The sequence below is a fragment of the Oncorhynchus mykiss genome, chromosome 16 (genome assembly GCF_013265735.2).
Source record: "Oncorhynchus mykiss isolate Arlee chromosome 16, USDA_OmykA_1.1, whole genome shotgun sequence".
Lineage (NCBI taxonomy): Eukaryota > Metazoa > Chordata > Actinopteri > Salmoniformes > Salmonidae > Oncorhynchus > Oncorhynchus mykiss.
Window position 1 is genome coordinate 7,002,148 of NC_048580.1, and position 22,335 is coordinate 7,024,482.

The window sequence follows — 22,335 nt, forward strand, 5'->3', positions numbered from 1 at the left end:
AGACGCTAGGCTGCGAGCAGACGCTAGGCTGCGAGCAGACGCTAGGCTACGAGCAGACGCTAGGCTACGAGCAGACGCTAGGCTACGAGCAGACGCTAGGCTACGAGCAGACGCTAGGCTACGAGCAGACGCTAGGCTACGAGCAGACGCTAGGCTACGAGCAGACGCTAGGCTACGAGCAGAAGCTAGGCTACGAGCAGACGCTAGGCTACAAGCAGAAGCTAGGCTACGAGCAGAAGCTAGGCTACAAGCAGAAGCTAGGCTATAAGCAGAAGCTAGGCTATTTAACAGTTGAATACGTGGATGTGCAGTAGGTAGTTACCAACACAACACAGGTGGCTATCAGTCTGGTCGGTTCAAACATTCTCTTCAGCTGCTTCACGGGTCCCATCAGGAAACAGGTGCTGCAAGACAGATAACGCAAAACACACTGGTTACAACATAGAAATAATGCCTAATAGATTCTAGATTTCAGATTTCTAGATTTCAATAGACAACATATTGATCACACAGGCCCAGAGAAACAATTTTTTGTAAAAAAAAAAATACGGAAAATAAATGTATGATGAAAGAGATCTTTATTAAAGGGGGAATCTGGGATTCAAACAACAAACCCGCCCCACCACTTTTTCGGTATACAGCTGAGGGATGGGGCTGGAGAAATTTAACCACTCGCAAATGTATACACGGTGCAATTACTGCAAGGAGTAACCATCCGTGACATCAAGATTATTGTTTGAATCTTGTTTTGAGGCTATACAGTGTTTGTTTACAATCCCATTGTATACAAACAATGGAGTACACAATCTTATATTTGGGGTAGTGATGGAGTAAGTAAGACCGTTTGAACTAAGCTCATGAGTCAATTAGAATATACTCTTCAATAATCAAATGGCTATAGATGAGTCATTAAATAGATGTAACAATCACAGATTCCCCATTTTAAAAACAGGGGAAAAAAATGCTATTTACATAATTGACAAGCAAAACAAATACATTGTCATTTCAACGGTGTGAATAGATATTCTGTGGCGGGTTATATAATAAGCCATCTATTAATGGCTACAGCTTGTAAGGACATTACATGGAAGACAGTCACATTTAAACCCACGTACAACAATCCTCACCCCGTCTCCCTTACATGATCAGTCATCAGTATCATTTGTTAAGCACCCACCCATTTCATTTCCAGCTCTGATGGATCTATTTTTTGAGTGCATCTGTCATCTTTATCAAATCATCACTTCCTCCCACCTTTTTTCTGCTCCCCCCCCCCCCCCCCCCAGCTCTAGAGAGAGGCATCCATTTGACCTACGACCCTGCTTTCACACAAAGACCCTGGAGAGAGGCATCCATCTGACCCATGTCATCTGCTGGCCCCCAAAGACCCTAGAGAGATGCATCCATCTGACCTACGACCCTGCTTTCACACAAAGACCCTGGAGAGATGCATCCACCTGACCTACGACCCTGCCTGCCACCTCTCCATCTAGCCAACTGAATGTGTCATCTTCAATTTGATGGCGCTGTGTGTCAGTGTGTGTGTGTGTATATATGTGTGTGCCCGTGCGTGCTCATCTGAGTGGGCTGTGTGTTTGCAGAGCATCACATCCGTCTATCTGTAACTGGTGACGCAAACGGGCTCTCAGACAGCCACAGGGGGTGAAGTGGACTGATGCTGAGGTAGAGAAGGGGCTGGTCATGAGGCAGGTCATGAGGTGATCAGGTCAGATGATGAGACAGAAGAACGCCGTCTATCTGTGACTGGTGACGTGGGCAGGAAGCCTCTGACAGCCACAGGGTGAAGGAGGGGGAGAGGAGAGGAAGGTGGAAGAGGGGGGAGAGAAGAGGAGTGGCGGAGGAGAGGAAGTGGAGCTGAGGGGAAGGAGAAGATGTGGAGCTGAGGGGAAGGAGGGGATGTGGAGCTGAGGGGAAGGAGGGGATGTGGAGCTGAGGGGAAGGAGGGGATGTGGAGCTGAGGGGAAGGAGGGGATGTGGAGCTGAGGGGAAGGAGGGGATGTGGAGCTGAGGGGAAGGAGGGGATGTGGAGCTGAGGGGAAGGAGGGGATGTGGAGCTGAGGGGAAGGAGGGGATGTGGAGCTGAGGGGAAGGAGGGGATGTGGAGCTGAGGGGAAGGAGGGGATGTGGAGCTGAGGGGAAGGAGGGGATGTGGAGCTGAGGGGAAGGAGGGGATGTGGAGCTGAGGGGAAGGAGGGGATGTGGAGCTGAGGGGAAGGAGGGGATGTGGAGCTGAGGGGAAGGAGAGGATGTGGAGCTGAGGGGAAGGAGAGGATGTGGAGCTGAGGGGAAGGAGAGGATGTGGAGCTGAGGGGAAGGAGAGGATGTGGAGCTGAGGGGAAGGAGAGGATGTGGAGCTGAGGGGAAGGAGAGGATGTGGAGCTGAGGGGAAGGAGAGGATGTGGAGCTGAGCTGAACGAGAGGATGTGGAGCTGAGCTGAGTGGAACGAGAGGATGTGGAGCTGAGCTGAGTGGAACGAGAGGATGTGGAGCTGAGCTGAGTGGAACGAGAGGATGTGGAGCTGAGCTGAGTGGAACGAGAGGATGTGGAGCTGAGCTGAGTGGAACGAGAGGATGTGGAGCTGAGCTGAGTGGAACGAGAGGATGTGGAGCTGAGCTGAGTGGAACGAGAGGATGTGGAGCTGAGCTGAGTGGAACGAGAGGATGTGGAGGGGAGCTGAGTGGAACGAGAGGATGTGGAGGGGAGCTGAGGGGACGGGGAAGGGCTTAAGGTGCTCAGTGGAGCAGGAACATTATTAAAGCCTCTAACCACGTTTCCATCCACAGTTTTTATGCGCGTAAAGTCATACCGTATATAAAAACATGACAGCTACAACGTAAACAGGAAGTTCCGGTACAATTTTCTAAAATAGCGACAGATAATTTGTTCGACATGGTGGGGTCTTTTTGTGTCTGTAAAATGAATAGTGCGAGAAATAGAGGTGGAAATTCCTTCAAGTAAGCGTCGTGGTGGCTGCTGCATTCTGGTAAATAGTGTCACCATCGTCAAGAACTGTCAGGAAAGTTGACTGTATAATCTGCTTCCTGCTGTTTAGGGAGAGGCAAGATCTATTTTAAAAAGTCCACTTTAAATCTTAGTTTTTTTAACTAGCTCATCAGTCTGTTTTTTAAAATGTTAAATCCTTTGTCAATCCAAAAAGCCCAGATATTTATAGGAACCTGATGATTGGGGGGGACCATTCAATTAATAAATATGAAGTCCAATTGAAACATCTGTGAGAATTTTGTGGGAACTCATGAGTGATCTAGAACCACAGGTACATCATGAACTAGCTAACCTGGGAAAAGTGCAGAGGTGCGCAGTGTGTGTGTGTGTGTGTGTGTGTGGGTTCTCAGGCAGACAAGCTTTTCAAACAGAGCCAGTTTGAGTAGTAGTAACCGTTAAAGTCATCACTACATAACCATCATATGCTGAAGGGCTTGTGAGCCTAAATATTATACAACGTGGCACTTACTAACCTGCATAGCCGAATATACACATTGGTTGAAAAATGACAGTCTGAGCACTTCCACTTCCTATGAGGACATACTGGACAAAAGCACCGTCTTAGCTGCATTTTTTAAAATTTTAACCTTTATTTAACTAGGCAAGTCAGTTAAGAACAAAATCTTATTTTCAATGACGGCCTAGGAACAGTGGGTTAACTGCCTGTTCAGGGGCCGAACAACAGATTTGTACCTTGTCATGTAGGGGGGTTTGAACTTGCAACCTTCCGGTTACTAGTCCAACGCTCTAACCACTAGGCTACCCTGCCGCCCCTACGCTACCCTGCCGCCCCTACGCTCTAACCACTAGGCTACCTGCCGCCCCTACGCTCTAACCACTAGGCTACCCTGCCGCCCCTACGCTCTAACCACTAGGCTACCCTGCCGCCCCTACGCTCTAACCACTAGGCTACCCTGCCGCCCCTACGCTCTAACCACTAGGCTACCCTGCCGCCCCTACGCTCTAACCACTAGGCTACCCTGCCGCCCCTACGCTCTAACCACTAGGCTACCCTGCCGCCCCTACGCTCTAACCACTAGGCTACCCTGCCGCCCCTACGCTCTAACCACTAGGCTACCCTGCCGCCCCTACGCTCTAACCACTAGGCTACCCTGCCACCCCTACACTCTAACCACTAGTCTACCTGCCATCCCTACACTCTAACCACTAGGCTACCCTGCCGTCCCTACACTCTAACCACTAGGCTACCTGCCGTCCCTACACTCTAACCACTAGGCTACCTGCCGTCCCTACACTCTAACCACTAGGCTACCTGCCGTCCCTACACTCTAACCACTAGGCTACCTGCCGTCCCTACACTCTAACCACTAGGCTACCTGCCGTCCCTACACTCTAACCACTAGGCTACCTGCCGTCCCTACACTCTAACCACTAGGCTACCTGCCGTCCCTACACTCTAACCACTAGGCTACCTGCCGTCCCTACACTCTAACCACTAGGCTACCTGCCGTCCCAAATGGTACCCTATTCCCTACATATGTGCCCTGGTTAAATCTAGTGCACTACATTTCATTTGGGACAAAGGCCCAGTGTAAACATGACACCACTGTTTGTGGTTCAGAACAGTAACCAGGAGTTAGCACACACAAGACACTGTCCCCCAGTTTGTTTCACACAGCTTTGTCGCTGCGTAAACACACACACGAGACCTAGTTAAGCTGCAGCTGGCCCAGAACAGAGCTGCACGTCTTGCTCTTCATTGTAATCGGAGGGCTGATATTAATACTCTGCATGCCCAGTCTCTCTTGGTTGAAGAGTTGAGGAGAGACGGACTGTATCACTTGTTGTTTTTCTTAGAAATGCAAATGTTTTGGAAATTCCAAATAGTTTGTATAGTCAACTTACACACAGCTCTGACACGCAGTTATCCCACCAGACATGCCACCAGGGGTCTTTTCATAGTCTCTAAATCCAGAACAAATTCAATAAAGCGTACAGTATTATATAGAGCTGTTATTGCATGGAACTCCGTTCCCATCTCACATTGCTCAAATAAACAGCAAACCTGGTTTCAAAAAACAAATAAAGCAACACCTCACGGCACAACGCCTCTCCCCTATTTGACCTACTGGTTGTGTGTATGTACTGACATGTATGTGGAACTGATAGATGCACACACACACACACACACACACACACACACACACTTTAAAAACATTAACGTGTATGTAAATTGTAAAGTCTTTTGTCTGTAATGCCTTTGTTGTTGTGTCGGACCCCGGTAAGACTAGCCCCGGTAAGACTAGCCCCGGTAAGACTAGCCCCGGTAAGACTAGCCCCGGTAAGACTAGCCCCGGTAAGACTAGCCCCGGTAAGACTAGCCCCGGTAAGACTAGCTGTTGCCATTGGCGTAATAAATTCTAATATTTTTATTTTTTTAAATGACACCTGAAACAAAAAGACGTGAGAGTTTCCTGTTAGTCACAAAATTGGCACTGTGTCAATCCATCAAGACAGCCACACAGACAGCCATACACGATGTTGAGACGACACGACACCTGTCTGTGACTGTAATAACTAGAGGTCGACCGATTATGATTTTTCAACGCCGATGCCGATTATTGGAGGACCCAAAAAAGCCGATACCGATTAATCGGGGGATTTTTTATATTTAATTTTAATAATGACAATTACAACAATACTGAATGAACACTTATTTTAACTTAATATAATACATCAATAAAATCAATTTAGACTCAAATAAAAAATGAAACATGTTCAATTTGGTTTAAATAATGCAAAAACAAAGTGTTGGAGAAGAAAGTAAAAGTGCAATATGTGCCATGTAAGAATGCTAACGTTTCAGTTCCTTGCTCAGAACATGAGAACATATGAAAGCTGGTGGTTCCTTTTAACACGAGTCTTCAATATTCCCAGATAACAAGTTTTAGGTTGTAGTTATTTTAGGAATTATAGGACTATTTCTCTCTGTACGATTTGTATTTTATATACCTTTGACTATTGGATGTTCTTATAGGCACTTTAGTATTGCCAGTGTAACAGCATAGCTTCCGTCCCTCTCCTCGCTCCTCCCTGGGCTCGAACCAGGAACACGTCGACAACAGCCACCCTCGAAGCAGCGTTACCCATGCAGAGCAAGGGGAACAACTACTCCAAGTCTCAGAGCGAGTGACGTTTGAAACGCTATTAGCGCGCACCCCGCTAACTAGCTAGCCATTTCACATCAGTTACACCAGCCTAATCTCGGGAGTTGATAGGCTTGAAGTCATAAACAGAACAAGAGCTGCTGGCAAATGCACAAAAGTGCTGTTTGAATGAATGCTTAGGAGTCTGCTGCTGCCTACCATCGCTCAGTCAGACTGCTCTATCAAATCATAGACTTAATTATAACATAATAACACACAGAAATACGAGCCTTTGGTCATTAAAATGGTTGAATCCGGAAACTATCATCTCGAAAACAAAACGTTTATTCCTTCAGTGAAATACGGAACCGTTCCATATTTTATCTAACGGGTGGCATCCATCAGTCTAAATATTGCTGTTACATTGTACAACCTTTCAATGTTATTTAATAATTATGTCAAATTCTGGCAAATTAATTACGGTCTTTGTTAGGAATAAATGGACTTCACACAGTTTGCAACGAGCCAGGCGGCCCAAACTGCTGCATATACCCTGACAGCTCGCACGGAACACAAGAGAAGTGACACAATTTCCCAAGTTATAAGAAATTCATGTTAGCAGGCAATATTAACTAAATATGCAAGTTTAAAAATATATACTTGTGTATTGATTTTAAAGAAAGGCATTGATGTTTATGGTTAGGTACATTGGTGCAACGACAGTGCTTTTTTCGCAAATGCGCTTGTTAGGCACCGCATCCATTATATGCAACCGCAGGACACGCTAGATAAACTAGTAATATCATCAACCATGTGTAGTTAACTAGTGATTATGTTAAGATTGATTATTTTTTATAAGATAAGTTAAATGCTAGCTAGCAACTTACCTTGGCTTCTTGCAGCCCTCGCGTAACAGGTAGTCAGCCTGCCACGCAGGCTCCTTGTGGAGTGCAATGTAAGGCAGGTGGTTAGAGCGTTGGACTAGTAACTGGAAGATTGCAAAAACAAATCCCCGAGCTGACAAGGTAAAAATCTGTCGTTCTGCCCCTGAACAAGGCAGTTAACCCACCGTTCCTAGGCCGTCATTGAAAATAAGAATGTGTTCTTAACTGACTTGACTAATTAAATAAAAGTGTAAATATATATACATACATACATTCATAAAAAATACAAATAAAATAAATAAAAATCGGCAAATCTGTGTCCAAAAATACCGATTACAGATTGTTATGAGAACTTGAAATCGTCCCTAATTAATCGGCCATTCTGATTAGTCGGTCGACAGTGGCATGGAAACACTCCCAAATAAAGGAAGAAACTTAGAGGAACCAGGCTCAGAGGGGAGGAACCAGGCTCAGAGGGGAGGAACCAGGCTCAGAGGGGAGGGCTCAGAGGGGAGGGCTCAGAGGGGAGGAACCAGGCTCAGAGGGGAGGAACCAGGCTCAGAGGGGAGGAACCAGGCTCAGAGGGGAGGAACCAGGCTCAGAGGGGAGGAACCAAGCTCAGAGGGGAGGAACCAAGCTCAGAGGGGAGGAACCAGGCTCAGAGGGGAGGAACCAGGCTCAGAGGTGAGGAACCAGGCTCAGAGGGGAGGAACCAAGCTCAGAGAGGAGGGCTCAGAGGGGAGGAACCAGGCTCAGAGGGGAGGAACCAAGCTCAGAGGGGAGGAACCAAGCTCAGAGGGGAGGAACCAAGCTCAGAGGGGAGGGAAAGATTCTTATGACTTGGGGAAGAATCTGTTTAGAAGCCTCTTGGACCTAGACTTGGCGCTCCGGTACCACTTGTCGTGCGGTAGCAGAGAGAACAGTCTATGACGAAGGTGGCAGGAGTCTTTGACAAATTTTAGGGCCTTCCTCTGACACCTTCCTAGATGGCAGGAAGCTTGGCCCCGGTGATGTACTGGGCCACAATGTTAGCTAGCTTGTGTTGTGGTAGTGTGGCAATGGAGAAAGCTGCAGCAGCTGTTATCAATTCAAGGTGGAGGTTGTTGCTAATTTGTTAGCATAACCCTTTTCAAGATTAACTTTCAAACTTGGTTTACAAATGAACATCATCTGGTGAGTGGCACTGTTTTTTTTGTTGCTGCTAGCTTGCTGTTAGCTATCTCTTTGAAAATAATGAAACATTGTTGCATTTTAACTTTAGATCACCGGTTAGTGTGATGAATGACTCCTTGCTGACCCCAGTCCACCTGGTGGTGCTGCTGCTCCAGTTTCAACTGTTCTGCCTACGGCTATGGAACCCTGACCTGTCCACTGGACATGCTACCTGTCCCAAACCTGCTGTTTTCAACTCTCTAGAGACAGCAGGATCAGACCTGTTGCACTACAACCACTGTGATTATTATTATTATTATTATTATTATTATTATTATTATTATTATTATTATTATTATTATTATTATTATTATTATCTGACCATGCTGGTCATTTATTAACATTTGAACATCTTGACCATGTTCTGTTATAATCTCCACCCGGCACAGCCAGAAGAGGACTGGCCACCCCTCATAGCCTGGTTCCTCTCTAGGTTTCTTCCTAGGTTTTGGCCTTTCTAGGGAGTTTTTCCTAACCACCGTGCTTCTACACCTGCATTGCTTGCTGTTTGGGGTTTTAGGCTGGGTTTCTGTACAGCACTTTGTGACATTAGCTGATGTACGAAGGGCTTTATAAATTAATTTGATTGAATGTGATAAAAATATATTTGCAATGGGAAGTAATAGCTGGTTTGTTAATTTCATTTTGTACATGAAATGGTTGTTCTTTTGTAACGGTATGATTTCATGGGGCCTACTGATTTCATGGGGCCTACTGATTTCATGGGGCCTACTGATTTCATGGGGCCTACTGATTTCATGGGGCCTACTGAAGCGAATGGGGCCTACTGATTTCATGGGGCCTACTGATTTCATGGGGCCTACTGATTTCATGGGGCCTACTGAAGCGAATGGGGCCTACTGATTTCATGGGGCCTACTGATTTCATGGGGCCTACTGATTTCATGGGGCCTACTGATTTCATGGGGCCTACTGATTTCATGGGGCCTACTGAAGTGAATGGGGCCTACTGAAGCGAATGGGGCCTACTGATTTCATGGGGCCTACTGATTTCATGGGGCCTACTGATTTCATGGGGCCTACTGAAGTGAATGGGGCCTACTGAAGCGAATGGGGCCTACTGATTTCATGGGGCCTACTGATTTCATGGGGCCTACTGAAGTGAATGGGATGCTTATTCTTTACCATGATCTGATGCTGGGTGTGACTTCTGTCTCCTGTCTATCAGCCCCATCTATGTGTTTGACCAAAATGGTCTCTCCTTCAGCACCGTGGAGTGCACAGTTTATTACGGTCTCTGTCTGTTCAGCACCATGGAGTGCACAGGTATTACAGTCTCTTTCTGTTCAGCACCATGGAGTGCACAGGTATTACAGTCTCTGTCTGTTCAGCACCACGGAGTGCACAGGTATTACGGTCTCTGTCTGTTCAGCACCATGGAGTGCACAGGTATTACAGTCTCTGTCTGTTCAGCACCGTGGAGTGCACAGGTTTACGGTCTCTGTCTGTTCAGCACCGTGGAGTGCACAGGTATTACGGTCTCTGTCTGTTCAGCACCATGGAGTGCACAGGTATTACGGTCTCTGTCTGTTCAGCACCATGGAGTGCACAGGTATTACGGTCTCTGTCTGTTCAGCACCATGGAGTGCACAGGTATTACGGTCTCTGTCTGTTCAGCACCATGAGCCAGTCACCTTTGACATGACACCGTTGTTGTAGATATTTGTGACAGTTGCGTTGTGTAAACACAACCCATGATAGTTTGTTTTGCTGGTGGCATTATTTTATGCTGTGTGTCACATGTTGTGTCAATACCGGTTCTGTCTCTGTGTGTCACATGTTGTGTCAATACCGGTTCTGTCTCTGTGTGTCTACGGCAGCCCGAAGAGCAGCCAGGCCTGTTTGAACTGTTAGCACGCATTAAAAGTGATGTTATGTAGATTATTTAGTTTGAGACAACGGGTTAGAAGAGTCCTGGTCCCTCTGAAGACCTAGGTCCTATAGTCATGGTTCGCCACTGTGTACAAGTACACCCGCGGGACAGGACGCTAATTCTGTCACAGGCCCTTACCCACAATCCATCTCCTTAATGCTGAGTGCCAAGCTGAGAGGTATCGGGTTCCATTTTTTATTGTTGAGTCTTTGGTATGACTTGAATCTTGGAGAGTCACGTGTGATATGTTTATCTGACAGCTCAACTCTGGATTCTTAGATAACGAACTAAAACCCAACAGACCTGTTCCACCGTCAGCGATTCAACCCAACACATTACTGCACAGCATGTCCTGAACTATAGAAACCCTATACCACAATGAATCCTAGAAAGCTGCCCATTGTGTCCAGGACAGTGAGCGCATGGGGCCACATGTTTCGTCTGTGATCCCTGCGGGAAATGAACCTACGACCTTGGTGTTTGTTAGTGTCATGCTCTTACCTACTGAACCACACAGGACTACTACACAAAGCTCAATAGGGAAACCCGTCCGCCGTGCATTCTGTTCTGTCTCAACATTTAGAACAACTACTGCATAGTAGGGCTGACCAACCATGTAGTCTTACTGACACCTGAACCAGAGAAATAGAATCACTAGAACAGGAACCAGATCTCATTCTAATTCTATAACTTGGAACACCTCCTCGACAACTAACTCAATGGACACTAGGGCAGCTACTGACTGACCGACTGCTACTGACCGACTGACTGACTGCGAGACTGCTACTGACTGACTGCTACTGACCGACTGCTACTAGCAGTCAGTTTCTTCCTAGGTTTTGGCCTTTCTAGGGAGTTTTTCCTAGCCACCGTGCTTCTACACCTGCATTGCTTGCTGTTTGGGGTTTTAGGCTGGGTTTCTGTACAGCACTTTGAGATATCAGCTGATGTACGAAGGGCTTTATAAATACATTTGATTGCTACTGACGGACTGCCACTGACTGACTGACTGCCACTGACTGACTGACTGCCACTGACTGACTGACTGCCACTGACTGACTGACTGCCACTGACTGACTGACTGCCACTGACTGACTGACTGCCACTGACTGACTGACTGCCACTGACTGACTGACTGCCACTGACTGACTGACTGACTGACTGACTGACTGACTGCCTGCTCCTGACTGCCTGCCACTGACTGACTGCCACTGACTGACTGCCACTGACTGACTGCCACTGACTGACTGCCACTGACTGACTGCCACTGACTGACTGCCACTGACTGACTGCCACTGACTGACTGCCACTGACTGACTGCCACTGACTGACTGCCACTGACTGACTGCCACTGACTGACTGCTACTGCCTGCATTCCAAATAGGTGATGGGACAGGCAGATGAATAATTGTTCAAGTCTGGCATCCTAAAGTCAAGTTAGATGGATAGGATGGAACTTCCAGTTACATTTCCTCACAATTCATTTTAATTGAAGACATTCCCTTTCTAGGCATCTATTGAAATGTAACTGTAACAAGTAGATGCATTATTCATTAGGTGAAGCTCAATGGAAAAGGCTTTGTCTTTAGCTCTGGAAAATCATGAATGAATGACTCACCTGGAGAGTGCAGCAAGGTTACCTAGTGTGTAGAACACAGCAAACAGCTTGGTGCCATTGGGTAAGAACAGCAGTGCAGTGCCCTGGTTGAAACACACACACACAACATGAAATCACATCCATGTCCACCTAGGCATCATCCTACCATCAGTCTGTATACCAGTCTGATCTGAACCAATCCGATCGTTTCCACTGTCTATAAAACTCCTGGAAGACGAGAGGTCAGATAGATCAATGTAACCTGGAATTAGGCTATTTGGTAAATATCAGGTAGTTCAAATGTTTAAAAATGCTAATCTTTGTATTGCTTTGTTATTGCATTTTCAACTTAAATTGCACGGTTCCCTGAAAATGTTACAACTACAATAATGTGACACTATCGCCACCTAGTGGTAAAACACCATATCAATCTCCACACTGACTTCCTGGTTCACAAAAACCGGATCCTTGACTCATTTAGGTTTCTTTTTTGTTGTTGATCATATAGGCTAGGGCTCTCCAACCCTGTTCCTGGAGAGCTACCTTCCTGTAGGTTAACTCCAACACTGTCACTGGAGAGCTACCTTCCTGTAGGTTAACTCCAACACTGTCTCTGGAGAGCTACCCTCCTGTAGGTTAACTCCAACCCTGTCTCTGGAGAGCTACCTTCCTGTAGGTTTTAACTCCAACCCTGTTCCTGGAGAGCTACCCTCCTGTAGGTTTTAACTCCAACCCTGTTCCTGGAGAGCTACCCTCCTGTAGGTTTTAACTCCAACCCTGTTCCTGGAGAGTCACCCTCCTGTAGGTTTTAACTCCAACACTGTTCCTGGAGAGCTACCCTCTTGTAGGTTAACTCCAACCCTGTTCCTGGAGGGCTACCCTCCTGTAGGTTTTAACTCCAACACTGTTCCTGGAGAGCTACCCTCCTGTAGGTTATAACTCCAACACTGTTCCTGGAGAGCTACCCTCCTGTAGGTTAACTCCAACACTGTTCCTGGACAGCTACCCTCCTGTAGGTTTTAACTCCAACCCTGTTCCTGGAGAGCTACCCTCCTGTAGGTTTTAACTCCAACCCTGTTCCTGGAGAGCTACCCTCCTGTAGGTTATAACTCCAACACTGTTCCTGGAGAGCTACCCTCCTGTAGGTTAACTCCAACACTGTTCCTGGAGAGAGACCCTCCTGTAGGTTATAACTCCAACACTGTTCCTGGAGAGCTACCCTCCTGTAGGTTTTAACTCCAACACTGTTCCTGGAGAGAGACCCTCCTGTAGGTTATAACTCCAACACTGTTCCTGGAGAGCTACCCTCCTGTAGGTTTTAACTCCAACACTGTCTCTGGAGAGCTACCTTCCTGTAGGTTTTAACTCCAACCCTGTTCCTGGAGAGCTACCCTCCTGTAGGTTTTAACTCCAACACTGTCTCTGGAGAGCTACCTTCCTGTAGGTTTTAACTCCAACCCTGTTCCTGGAGAGCTACCCTCCTGTAGGTTTTAACTCCAACACTGTCTCTGGAGAGCTACCTTCCTGTAGGTTTTAACTCCAACCCTGTTCCTGGAGAGCTACCCTCCTGTAGGTTTTAACTCCAACACTGTTCCTGGAGAGCTACCCTCCTGTAAGTTTTAACTCCAACCCTGTTCCTGGAGAGCTACCCTCCTGTAAGTTTTAACTCCAACCCTGTTCCTGGAGAGACCCTCCTGTAGGTTAACTCCAACCCTGTTCCTGGAGAGCTACCCTCCTGTAAGTTTTAACTCCAACCCTGTTCCTGGAGAGCTACCCTCCTGTAAGTTTTAACTCCAACCCTGTTCCTGGAGAGCTACCCTCCTGTAAGTTTTAACTCCAACCCTGTTCCTGGAGAGAGACCCTCCTGTAGGTTAACTCCAACACTGTTCCTGGAGAGCTACCCTCTTGTAGGTTAACTCCAACCCTGTTCCTGGAGGGCTACCCTCCTGTAGGTTTTAACTCCAACACTGTTCCTGGAGAGCTACCCTCCTGTAGGTTATAACTCCAACACTGTTCCTGGAGAGCTACCCTCCTGTAGGTTAACTCCAACACTGTTCCTGGAGAGCTACCCTCCTGTAGGTTTTAACTCCAACACTGTTCCTGGACAGCTACCCTCCTGTAGGTTTTAACTCCAACCCTGTTCCTGGAGAGCTACCCTCCTGTAGGTTTTAACTCCAACCCTGTTCCTGGAGAGCTACCCTCCTGTAGGTTATAACTCCAACACTGTTCCTGGAGAGCTACCCTCCTGTAGGTTAACTCCAACACTGTTCCTGGAGAGAGACCCTCCTGTAGGTTATAACTCCAACACTGTTCCTGGAGAGCTACCCTCCTGTAGGTTTTAACTCCAACACTGTTCCTGGAGAGAGACCCTCCTGTAGGTTATAACTCCAACACTGTTCCTGGAGAGCTACCCTCCTGTAGGTTTTAACTCCAACACTGTCTCTGGAGAGCTACCTTCCTGTAGGTTTTAACTCCAACCCTGTTCCTGGAGAGCTACCCTCCTGTAGGTTTTAACTCCAACCCTGTTCCTGGAGAGCTACCCTCCTGTAGGTTTTAACTCCAACACTGTTCCTGGAGAGAGACCCTCCTGTAGGTTATAACTCCAACACTGTTCCTGGAGAGCTACCCTCCTGTAGGTTTTAACTCCAACACTGTTCCTGGAGAGAGACCCTCCTGTAGGTTAACTCCAACCCTGTTCCTGGAGAGCTACCCTCCTGTAAGTTTTAACTCCAACCCTGTTCCTGGAGAGCTACCCTCCTGTAAGTTTTAACTCCAACCCTGTTCCTGGAGAGCTACCCTCCTGTAAGTTTTAACTCCAACCCTGTTCCTGGAGAGAGACCCTCCTGTAGGTTAACTCCAACCCTGTTCCTGGAGAGCTACCCTCCTGTAGGTTTTAACTCCAACACTGTTCCTGGAGAGCTACCCTCCTGTAGGTTATAACTCCAACACTGTTCCTGGAGAGCTACCCTCCTGTAGGTTAACTCCAACTCTGTTCCTGGACAGCTACCATATTGTAGGTTCACTCCAACCCTAATCTAGCCCCCTAAAATGAATCAGCTTAGTCCCAACCGGGGTTTGAGTGAAACCCTACAGGAGGGGTATCTCTCCAGGAACAGGGTTTGAAGAGCAGTGATATAGGCTATTAGATAAAAGGTGTCTCCTTGTGGAAGAAACCATTGTGTTCAACACCAACCTTACCTCACGTGATCCAGCTCCTTATGAAAGCATGTAAAGAGTAATGGAGAATAAAAATACAGGATTAATGATTTAACACATTCCCCAACTAGGCCTAAGTAGGATCGATGATGAATGAGGATTTATATTTTATTTTTTATAAAATCATACTGTCTTATGTCCACACAACTTCACTTACAGCCTGCAGGCTTCATAACCTGTTACAAGCATGTATGAACCTATATAAACAAAATATAAAAATGGTGTTATCCAAAATGGAACATTCTGTTGACTCGTGATTTGAGGTCTTCCGTTATGAATGGCTCTCACCCGTGTTAAGAACATGGTGTGAATAATCAGCATGCAGAGCTGTTATCAGGACAACTGTTCTGTCAGCAGGCCAGCCCATAACCACACTAACAGAGGAGACAACTGTTCTATCGGCAGGCCAGCCCATAACCACACTAACAGAGGAGACAACTGTTCTGTCGGCAGGCCAGCCCATAACCACACTAACAGAGGAGACAACGGTTCTGTCGGCAGGCCAGCCCATAACCACACTAACAGAGGAGACAACTGTTCTGTCGGCAGGCCAGCCCATAACCACACTAACAGAGGGGACAACTGTTCTGTCGGCAGGCCAGCCCATAACCACACTAACAGAGGGGACAACTGTTCTGTCGGCAGGCCAGCCCATAACCACACTAACAGAGGGGACAACTGTTCTGTAGGCCAGCCCATAACCACATTAACAGAGGGGACAACTGTTCTGTACCTGGCATCACTGGTATCATAGTGTTCTATTGTAGTTTAGAGCCATCACTAATCTATTGTAGTGTACAGCCATCACCGGTATCATGCTGTGGACAGACTCGTTCATTGAGGTCTATGGCAGAAGGGAATATACGGAACACTGTAGATGAGGACATGACTCTTATGAGAAAGTGTGGATGGAAACAGCTGTGGGCATTGGAAGGGAAGGCGGAATGTGCAAACGCATATGAAAACAGACAGAGAGAGATAATAAGTCCTTCCTGTACACTACATGACCTAAAGTATCCGTATTCATTCGTCTCTAAGTGTCACCTACTAAAGTACATGAACAGTGTGGGAACATGTTCCTAGATTAGCAGCACTCGTATAGAGTGTATGGGAACTGCCAAGTATAGAGCTAAAACAGCGGGATAGAAGTAGAGTCGACTTTAGTGACCTGTCAAAACAGTCTCATGAAGACTGCCAGTCTGTTTCAGGGGCTAGGACCAAACAGGAAGTACAAGGCATCATGCTGAGACAGTTTCTTAATAGCCTAGAGGCCCTTGCCTGTCTCAGAGTAGTACTGATCTCAGATCACTTTTGCCTTTTAGATTATATGGACAGGGGAGACCTGGTTCTATCCCATATGTAGAGTACAGCCAGGGTCAAAAGTAGTGAGGGAAAAGGGAGTCATTTCAGACTCACTATAATGCTGAAATAGGGCGAAATCTCACCAGTATGGAGCACAGGATCCCTGAAACGAAGCATATGACGAACCACTTCAGCCGGGTGCCGTAGCTGAGGGTCGAGGCATCCAGGACCTGAGGAGAGAACAATGGTAGGATGTCACAAGACAGACGGGCAACGACCCAACGCAAGCACAGACCCAGGGACCCAAGGTCTCTCTTCCTACTGATGCTTCTACCATGCTGATCAGTGGCAAAGGAGAGAGAAAAATATAAAAGTTTGACCTATTTGAACACACAAAAACAAGACAACTAATATAACGTATCTTTAGAACTTCTATGACAGCAGCACGAATCAATCTTTGCTTCTGATGTCACAAGACAGGAAAAATAAAGCCATGGTTGTACTGTAAATCAGCTGAGCAACACTGAACTGTTTTGAACCAATGCACTGTTTTGAAGTGTACATTGCTAGTCAGGGAAATGAACACACGTGAATTCATTAGATAAAGGCGGACTTCTTGTGGGACAAAACCATGGTGTCCTTATGAAGGCATACAAAGAGCAGTGTTGCATACAAATACACGGGATTAAATGATAAGACATTGTTAGCTATCACAGCCATACAATTACATATATGATCAATGTACTAGCGAGCTAGCATGTGTGTCGTGAACAACAGCGTCAGCAACAACAGTAGAATCGGTGGTTCGCCTTCAAAATAAAAGTCCTCAATTGAAACTGACGCAAACGGATAGAAATAGTGGAATCATACCATAATTGGAATAAATAACGCTAAACAAGGTTTGAATGTTGTTATATAAATTTAACAAAATACAATTATTAGTTAGTTTGACCCCAAAAACGTTTTAAAGACATGTTTTCACTCTGTCACGATAAAGAGTATTGTGTTTATATGGGTGAGAATTGTTTTTATGTAATACATTTTGAATTCAGGCTCCAACAACAAAATGTGTAATAAGTTAAGGGGTATGAATACTTTCTGAATGCAGCGTATGCACTGTACTGCCTACCCTATGAAATGGGGTTTCAGCCTACTCCGTGACACCCACAGAACACGACGATGAAGAGTTTACGCAAATATTAGCGTCTAAGCTCTTATGGCAAGACCTTCATACTGCACTGAATAGTGAGGTGATTTCCCACAGTCAAAGTCCTGCAATAAGAGCTAAGAGGCTAATAGTTGTGTAAATGCTACATAGTTGTGTTCTGTGGGTGTCATGGAGTAGGCTGAAAACCCATTTCATCGGTGCACAATCCATAGGTTAAGCAGTCCAGTGCATATTTATTTAACCTGTATTTATTATGGGTAGGGGGTTCATATAAGTATGCCTCCAATGCAATTGTCAATTCAAATACACCCCCAGTCTGATTTCAACTGACTTTCACACATTTTTTCCGCCAAAATGAAGTAACGGTATTTTGTTGAATTGATTTAACATTCCAACCTTGTTTAGCATTATCTAGTCCAACTGTGGCATGTTTTCACAACTGGTATCCGTTTTTAATCAGTTTCAATTGAGGACTTGTATGTTTTTGACGACAAAAACCGCCGAGTCAAATGTTGTTCACGACACACTGGTCTAGCTACCAAACTATCTCAGCACAGTCGACACATATGTGAGGTGTATCAATGACAATAAGGTGCAAAGTGATAGCTGAAATACTCGTGACGAACAACATTTAAATGATGCATTTGATGTGATTAACGGAAATGCACCGTCACTCAAAACATATATATATATATATATATATAAAACCACTCGATTCGTCATGTGTCAAGCCAAGGTTTTTGCGTTGGCAAGCTATCCGGGATCCTTGGGACGTCCCTATCCCAAATTAAAGTTGCAATGTACACAGGGTAGGGTTTAAGTAAGGTTCACGGGGTTAAGTTTAAGGTAGGGATATCTTAAGGTTTCATCATAGCACTGACTGATAAAGTACGACGTTCTTGCTGTGTTTGTTACCTGCGCCGTGAGACCCGTTTCCTCGTTGTCTTCTCGCCCCCCCATCATACTACGAAGCTTGTCCATCGTTGATAATAACTATTTATGTGAATTATTATTTGTTTGTAGCTAAATGAGCTAGCTAGACAGCTAAACTAAAATGCAACGCTAGATTGTCTAGTAAACCAACTTCCTTCGACTTCACGGATGGGCGTATCTATGTAATACTACGTATGCTACCCAGGCAGCGCGACATAGAGTTTAAAACTAGATGTTCACTTCTATGGAAAATATTGGTGCTATTCTTTACAGATATTTTTGTTTTAGTGGAAGAAGTTTAAAATGTTTTACTTAAGCCAATTAGTTACATTTAATCCAAGTTACATTTAATAAAATAATAGATTTATTTGATAGACTACACTATCGACCTTATTACTTTAGATCGTTGGGCAGTTAGAGCACATTGTTTTATCACAAATAACTACACTCAGACTACTGAACTTGTATACACTCTCCTACTAGATTACCACGGTATATGCAAACTGTAATAACAAAGTACAGAAGACAAGGAGGCATTGTTGAAGTAGTGTTCTGATTTCAGATTTGAATATCAGAGAATTAGACCAAGGTGTTAATTAACCCTTTACCTTTTTATCTACAACACCTTGAGAAAAGTGGTCCAGGTAGCTGATTTGGGTCAAAAGTCACGTTGTTTACTCATTATTTAATGCTTAGAATGTGCTCGCCATTGTTATAATGTGAAAGTTGTGAAAAGTTGAATTACAGTTTAACTGTGGAAAGTTATCTAAACTAGGGTGTGTTTGTAAATTCAGAGCTTTGTCAGATTGTCTGTTTTTTGAAACATTTCGCTCTAGGAGAATTCAGAGCACACACTGGACGAGTCGGGTTGATCAGAGTGATCCGGCCTCACAACCGCACCCAAGATAACTGGCTGAAGTTGGCCAGCTTGCTAGCTACTTCCAGACACAAATGAGAGAACACCTTACCCTAGTAGAATTGGTCAGGCTTTTTTCATGCTATCCAGAGCATTGGTGACTGTAACTGTGCTGCTGGCAACAATTACGTTTTTGTTCTGTTTCCTATGGATTGGTGGTAGATATTTCTGTTCTTCTGATTTGAATAGCAGAGAAGTAGACCCGTTAAGAGCTAGTCCAGGTTAGCCTAGAATCCTACTCTAGCCGCAAGTTTTCTGTCCAAAAACGTTCATTTAATATCAACTGGTTCATATGAAGAGAGTGGCCGGGAATACTCTGTTACTACAGATGCTGCATTTTGGTTTCCCATGTTCTGTATTGGATCCAAAGCTAACACCCAAGGCAGCTATTCTAACTGTGAGCATGCTATCGATAGATCCAAAGGATTTGCTAGGCACACATCAAGCAAGGAGCATTTTATAATATATATATATATATATATATATATATACACACTACTGTTCAAACGTTTGGGGTCACATAGCAATGTCCTTGTTTTTGAAAGAAAAGCACATTTGTTGTCCAATAACATCAAATCAGAAATACAGTGTAGACATATTTAATGGTGCGTCAGGATTTGGCCAGGATTGTTCCGGTTTTGGCCACTAGATGCCCCCATTGTGCTTTTTGACCCTCTTGGTTTCCCTTGAACGTATTCCTCAGTTCTTTGCTCTGTGTTTGAATGTTAGCACCCAGCCCCAGCGATGCTGTGTACATGTGTTGCTCCAGTTGGACTCTCTTGTGGTACTCTGTTTTTGTTCTCGTTGATTTATTTTTGATTATCTTTTGAGGCTTTTTCCTGCTGTACCTACCACCTTGTGGATTTACCTTTTGACTTGGAGGATTACCTTTGTTCTCTTGGAATTATATTTTTGCCTGAAGATCTTTCCTGTTTACTTTATTAAAACACCGTCTCAAGTACTGCTGTGTCTGCCTCATTCTTCTGGGTTCCGCTGACTATTAGTGGCTCAGTTTGCTAAGTGACTTTCTCACACCGGAGACCCAAGTTCGTAACCGGGTCTTGACAGAAGGGCTCTGTTTCTGTCAAGACCCTGTTACGAACTCGGTTCTTCGGTGTGAGAAACATTACTTGTGTCATGCACAAAGTATATGTCCTAACCGACTTGCCAAAACTATAGTTTGTTAACAAGAAATTTGTGGAGTTGTTGAAAAACGAGTTTTAATGACTTCAACCCAAACTTCCGACTTCAACTGTATGTATGGATGTATGGATGGATGTATGTTTGTATCAAGGTGACATCTATATGGTTATCAAAATGAGTTATTTCTTGTGTAGGCTGCTATCCTACTTGAAATAAAATCATGGGAGGGAAAAAAATTGCAGCTGTGGAGTAGGAAGCACATTAGGCACATCGAAACAACACTGGTGCACTTGTCACCGGCTTATCACTTATCGTGCAGCCCAATCAGCCACCTAAAACGGTCTTGAGTTGCAACAAATCTTCCCAATTAGCGGATTCTCTTTCCATACACCCACTTCTTTCGTCACAGACACTTGCCCATACTCCGGTCAACCATACTTTGGCTGTAGCTATCCATACATGGCCAGAGACCGTAAAAAACGAGAGGAGAGCTGCGATGTCATCTCTCAGAGCAGTCACCCCTTAGGGTCTCACTGCTGTCACCTCTCAGTGCATCTTTCAGGAAAAGTGGACTTTTCGAAACGAACCATATAAGGAGAAGTGGAGGTTTCGTAAGGTGCCACTCAGGACGTCCGTTTGGGTTATCAGACGTTAGTCATGGTCTGCAGATTGGACAATAATCCATTTCAGTTATGCAAAAAAAAAAAAAATTATATTCACTCTGAGCTGTGTCTTTGAAAGTCAATGTTAACGCTAGCTAACGTTAGCTACCTTAACTTATAGAAAATCCATTATTTTTTACAATGCATTATTTATTGTTGAATATTTGAAATAACAATAATACTTGAAATATCAAGTCATGGCGTTTGTAAAAAAAGAAGTGTCCTCTCACTGTCAACTGCGTTTATTTTCATTAAACTTAACATGTGTAAATATTTGTATGAACATAACAAGATTCAACAACTGAGACATAAACTGAACAAGTTCCACAGACATGTGACTAACAGAAATGGAATAATGTGTCCCTGAACAAAGGGGGGGGTCAAAATCAAAAGTAACAGTCAGTATCTGGTGTGGCCACCAGCTGCATTAAGTACTGCAGTGCATCTCCTCCTCATGGACTGCACCAGATTTGCTAGTTCTTGCTGTGAGATGTTACCCAACTCTTCCACCAAGGCACCTGCAAGTTCCCAAACATTTCTGGGGGGGAATGGCCCTAGCCCTCACACTCTGATCCATCAGGTCCCAGATGTGCTCAATGGGATTGAGATCCGGGCTCTTCGCTGGCCATGGCAGAACACTGACATTCCTGTCTTGCAGGAAATCACGCACAGAACGAGCAGTATGGCTGGTGGCATTGTCATGCTGGAGGGTCATGTCAGGATGAGCCTGCAGGAAGTGTACCACATGAGGGAGGAGGAGGTCTTCCCTGTAACGCACAGCGTTGAGATTGCCTGCAATGACAACAAGCTCAGTCCGATGATGCTGTGACACACCGCCACAGACCATGACGGACCCTCCACCTCCAAATCGATCCCGCTCCAGAGTACAGGCCTCGGTGTAACGCTCATTCCATCGACGATAAACACGAATACAACCATCACCCCTGGTGAGACAAAACAGCGACTCGTCAGTGAAGAGCACTTTTTGCCAGTCCTGTCCGGTCCAGCGACGGTGGGTTTGTGCCCGTAGGTGACGTTGTTGCCGGTGATGTCTGGTGAGGACCTGCCTTACAACAGGCCTACAAGCCCTCAGTCCAGGCTCTCTCAGCCTATTGCAGACAGTCTGAGCACTGATAGAGGGATTGTGCGTTCCTGGTGTAACTCGGGTAGTCGTTGTTGCCATCCTGTACCTGTCCCGCAGGTGTGATGTTCGGATGTACCGATCCTGTGCAGGTGTGGTTACATTTGTCTGTCACTGTGAGGATGATCAGCTGTCC

General features: G+C 45.5%; 1 protein-coding gene across 2 annotated transcripts in view; it reads right to left on the minus strand.

Annotated features, from left to right (window-relative positions):
* Window positions 1-18,507, minus strand: part of LOC110491283 (vesicle transport protein SFT2A) — a 44,416-nt gene extending 25,909 nt beyond the window's left edge. For both annotated transcript variants that reach the window (XM_036946059.1, XM_036946060.1), the window contains exons 1-4: window positions 18,320-18,507; window positions 16,380-16,466; window positions 11,740-11,822; window positions 323-404 (exon numbers count right to left, since the gene is read on the minus strand). In XM_036946059.1, the coding sequence (XP_036801954.1) occupies window positions 323-404; window positions 11,740-11,822; window positions 16,380-16,466; window positions 18,320-18,385 (318 nt within the window). In that variant the 5' untranslated portion in view covers window positions 18,386-18,507. The remainder of the gene's footprint in view (window positions 1-322; window positions 405-11,739; window positions 11,823-16,379; window positions 16,467-18,319) is intronic.
* Between the last annotated feature and the right edge of the window lie 3,828 nt (window positions 18,508-22,335).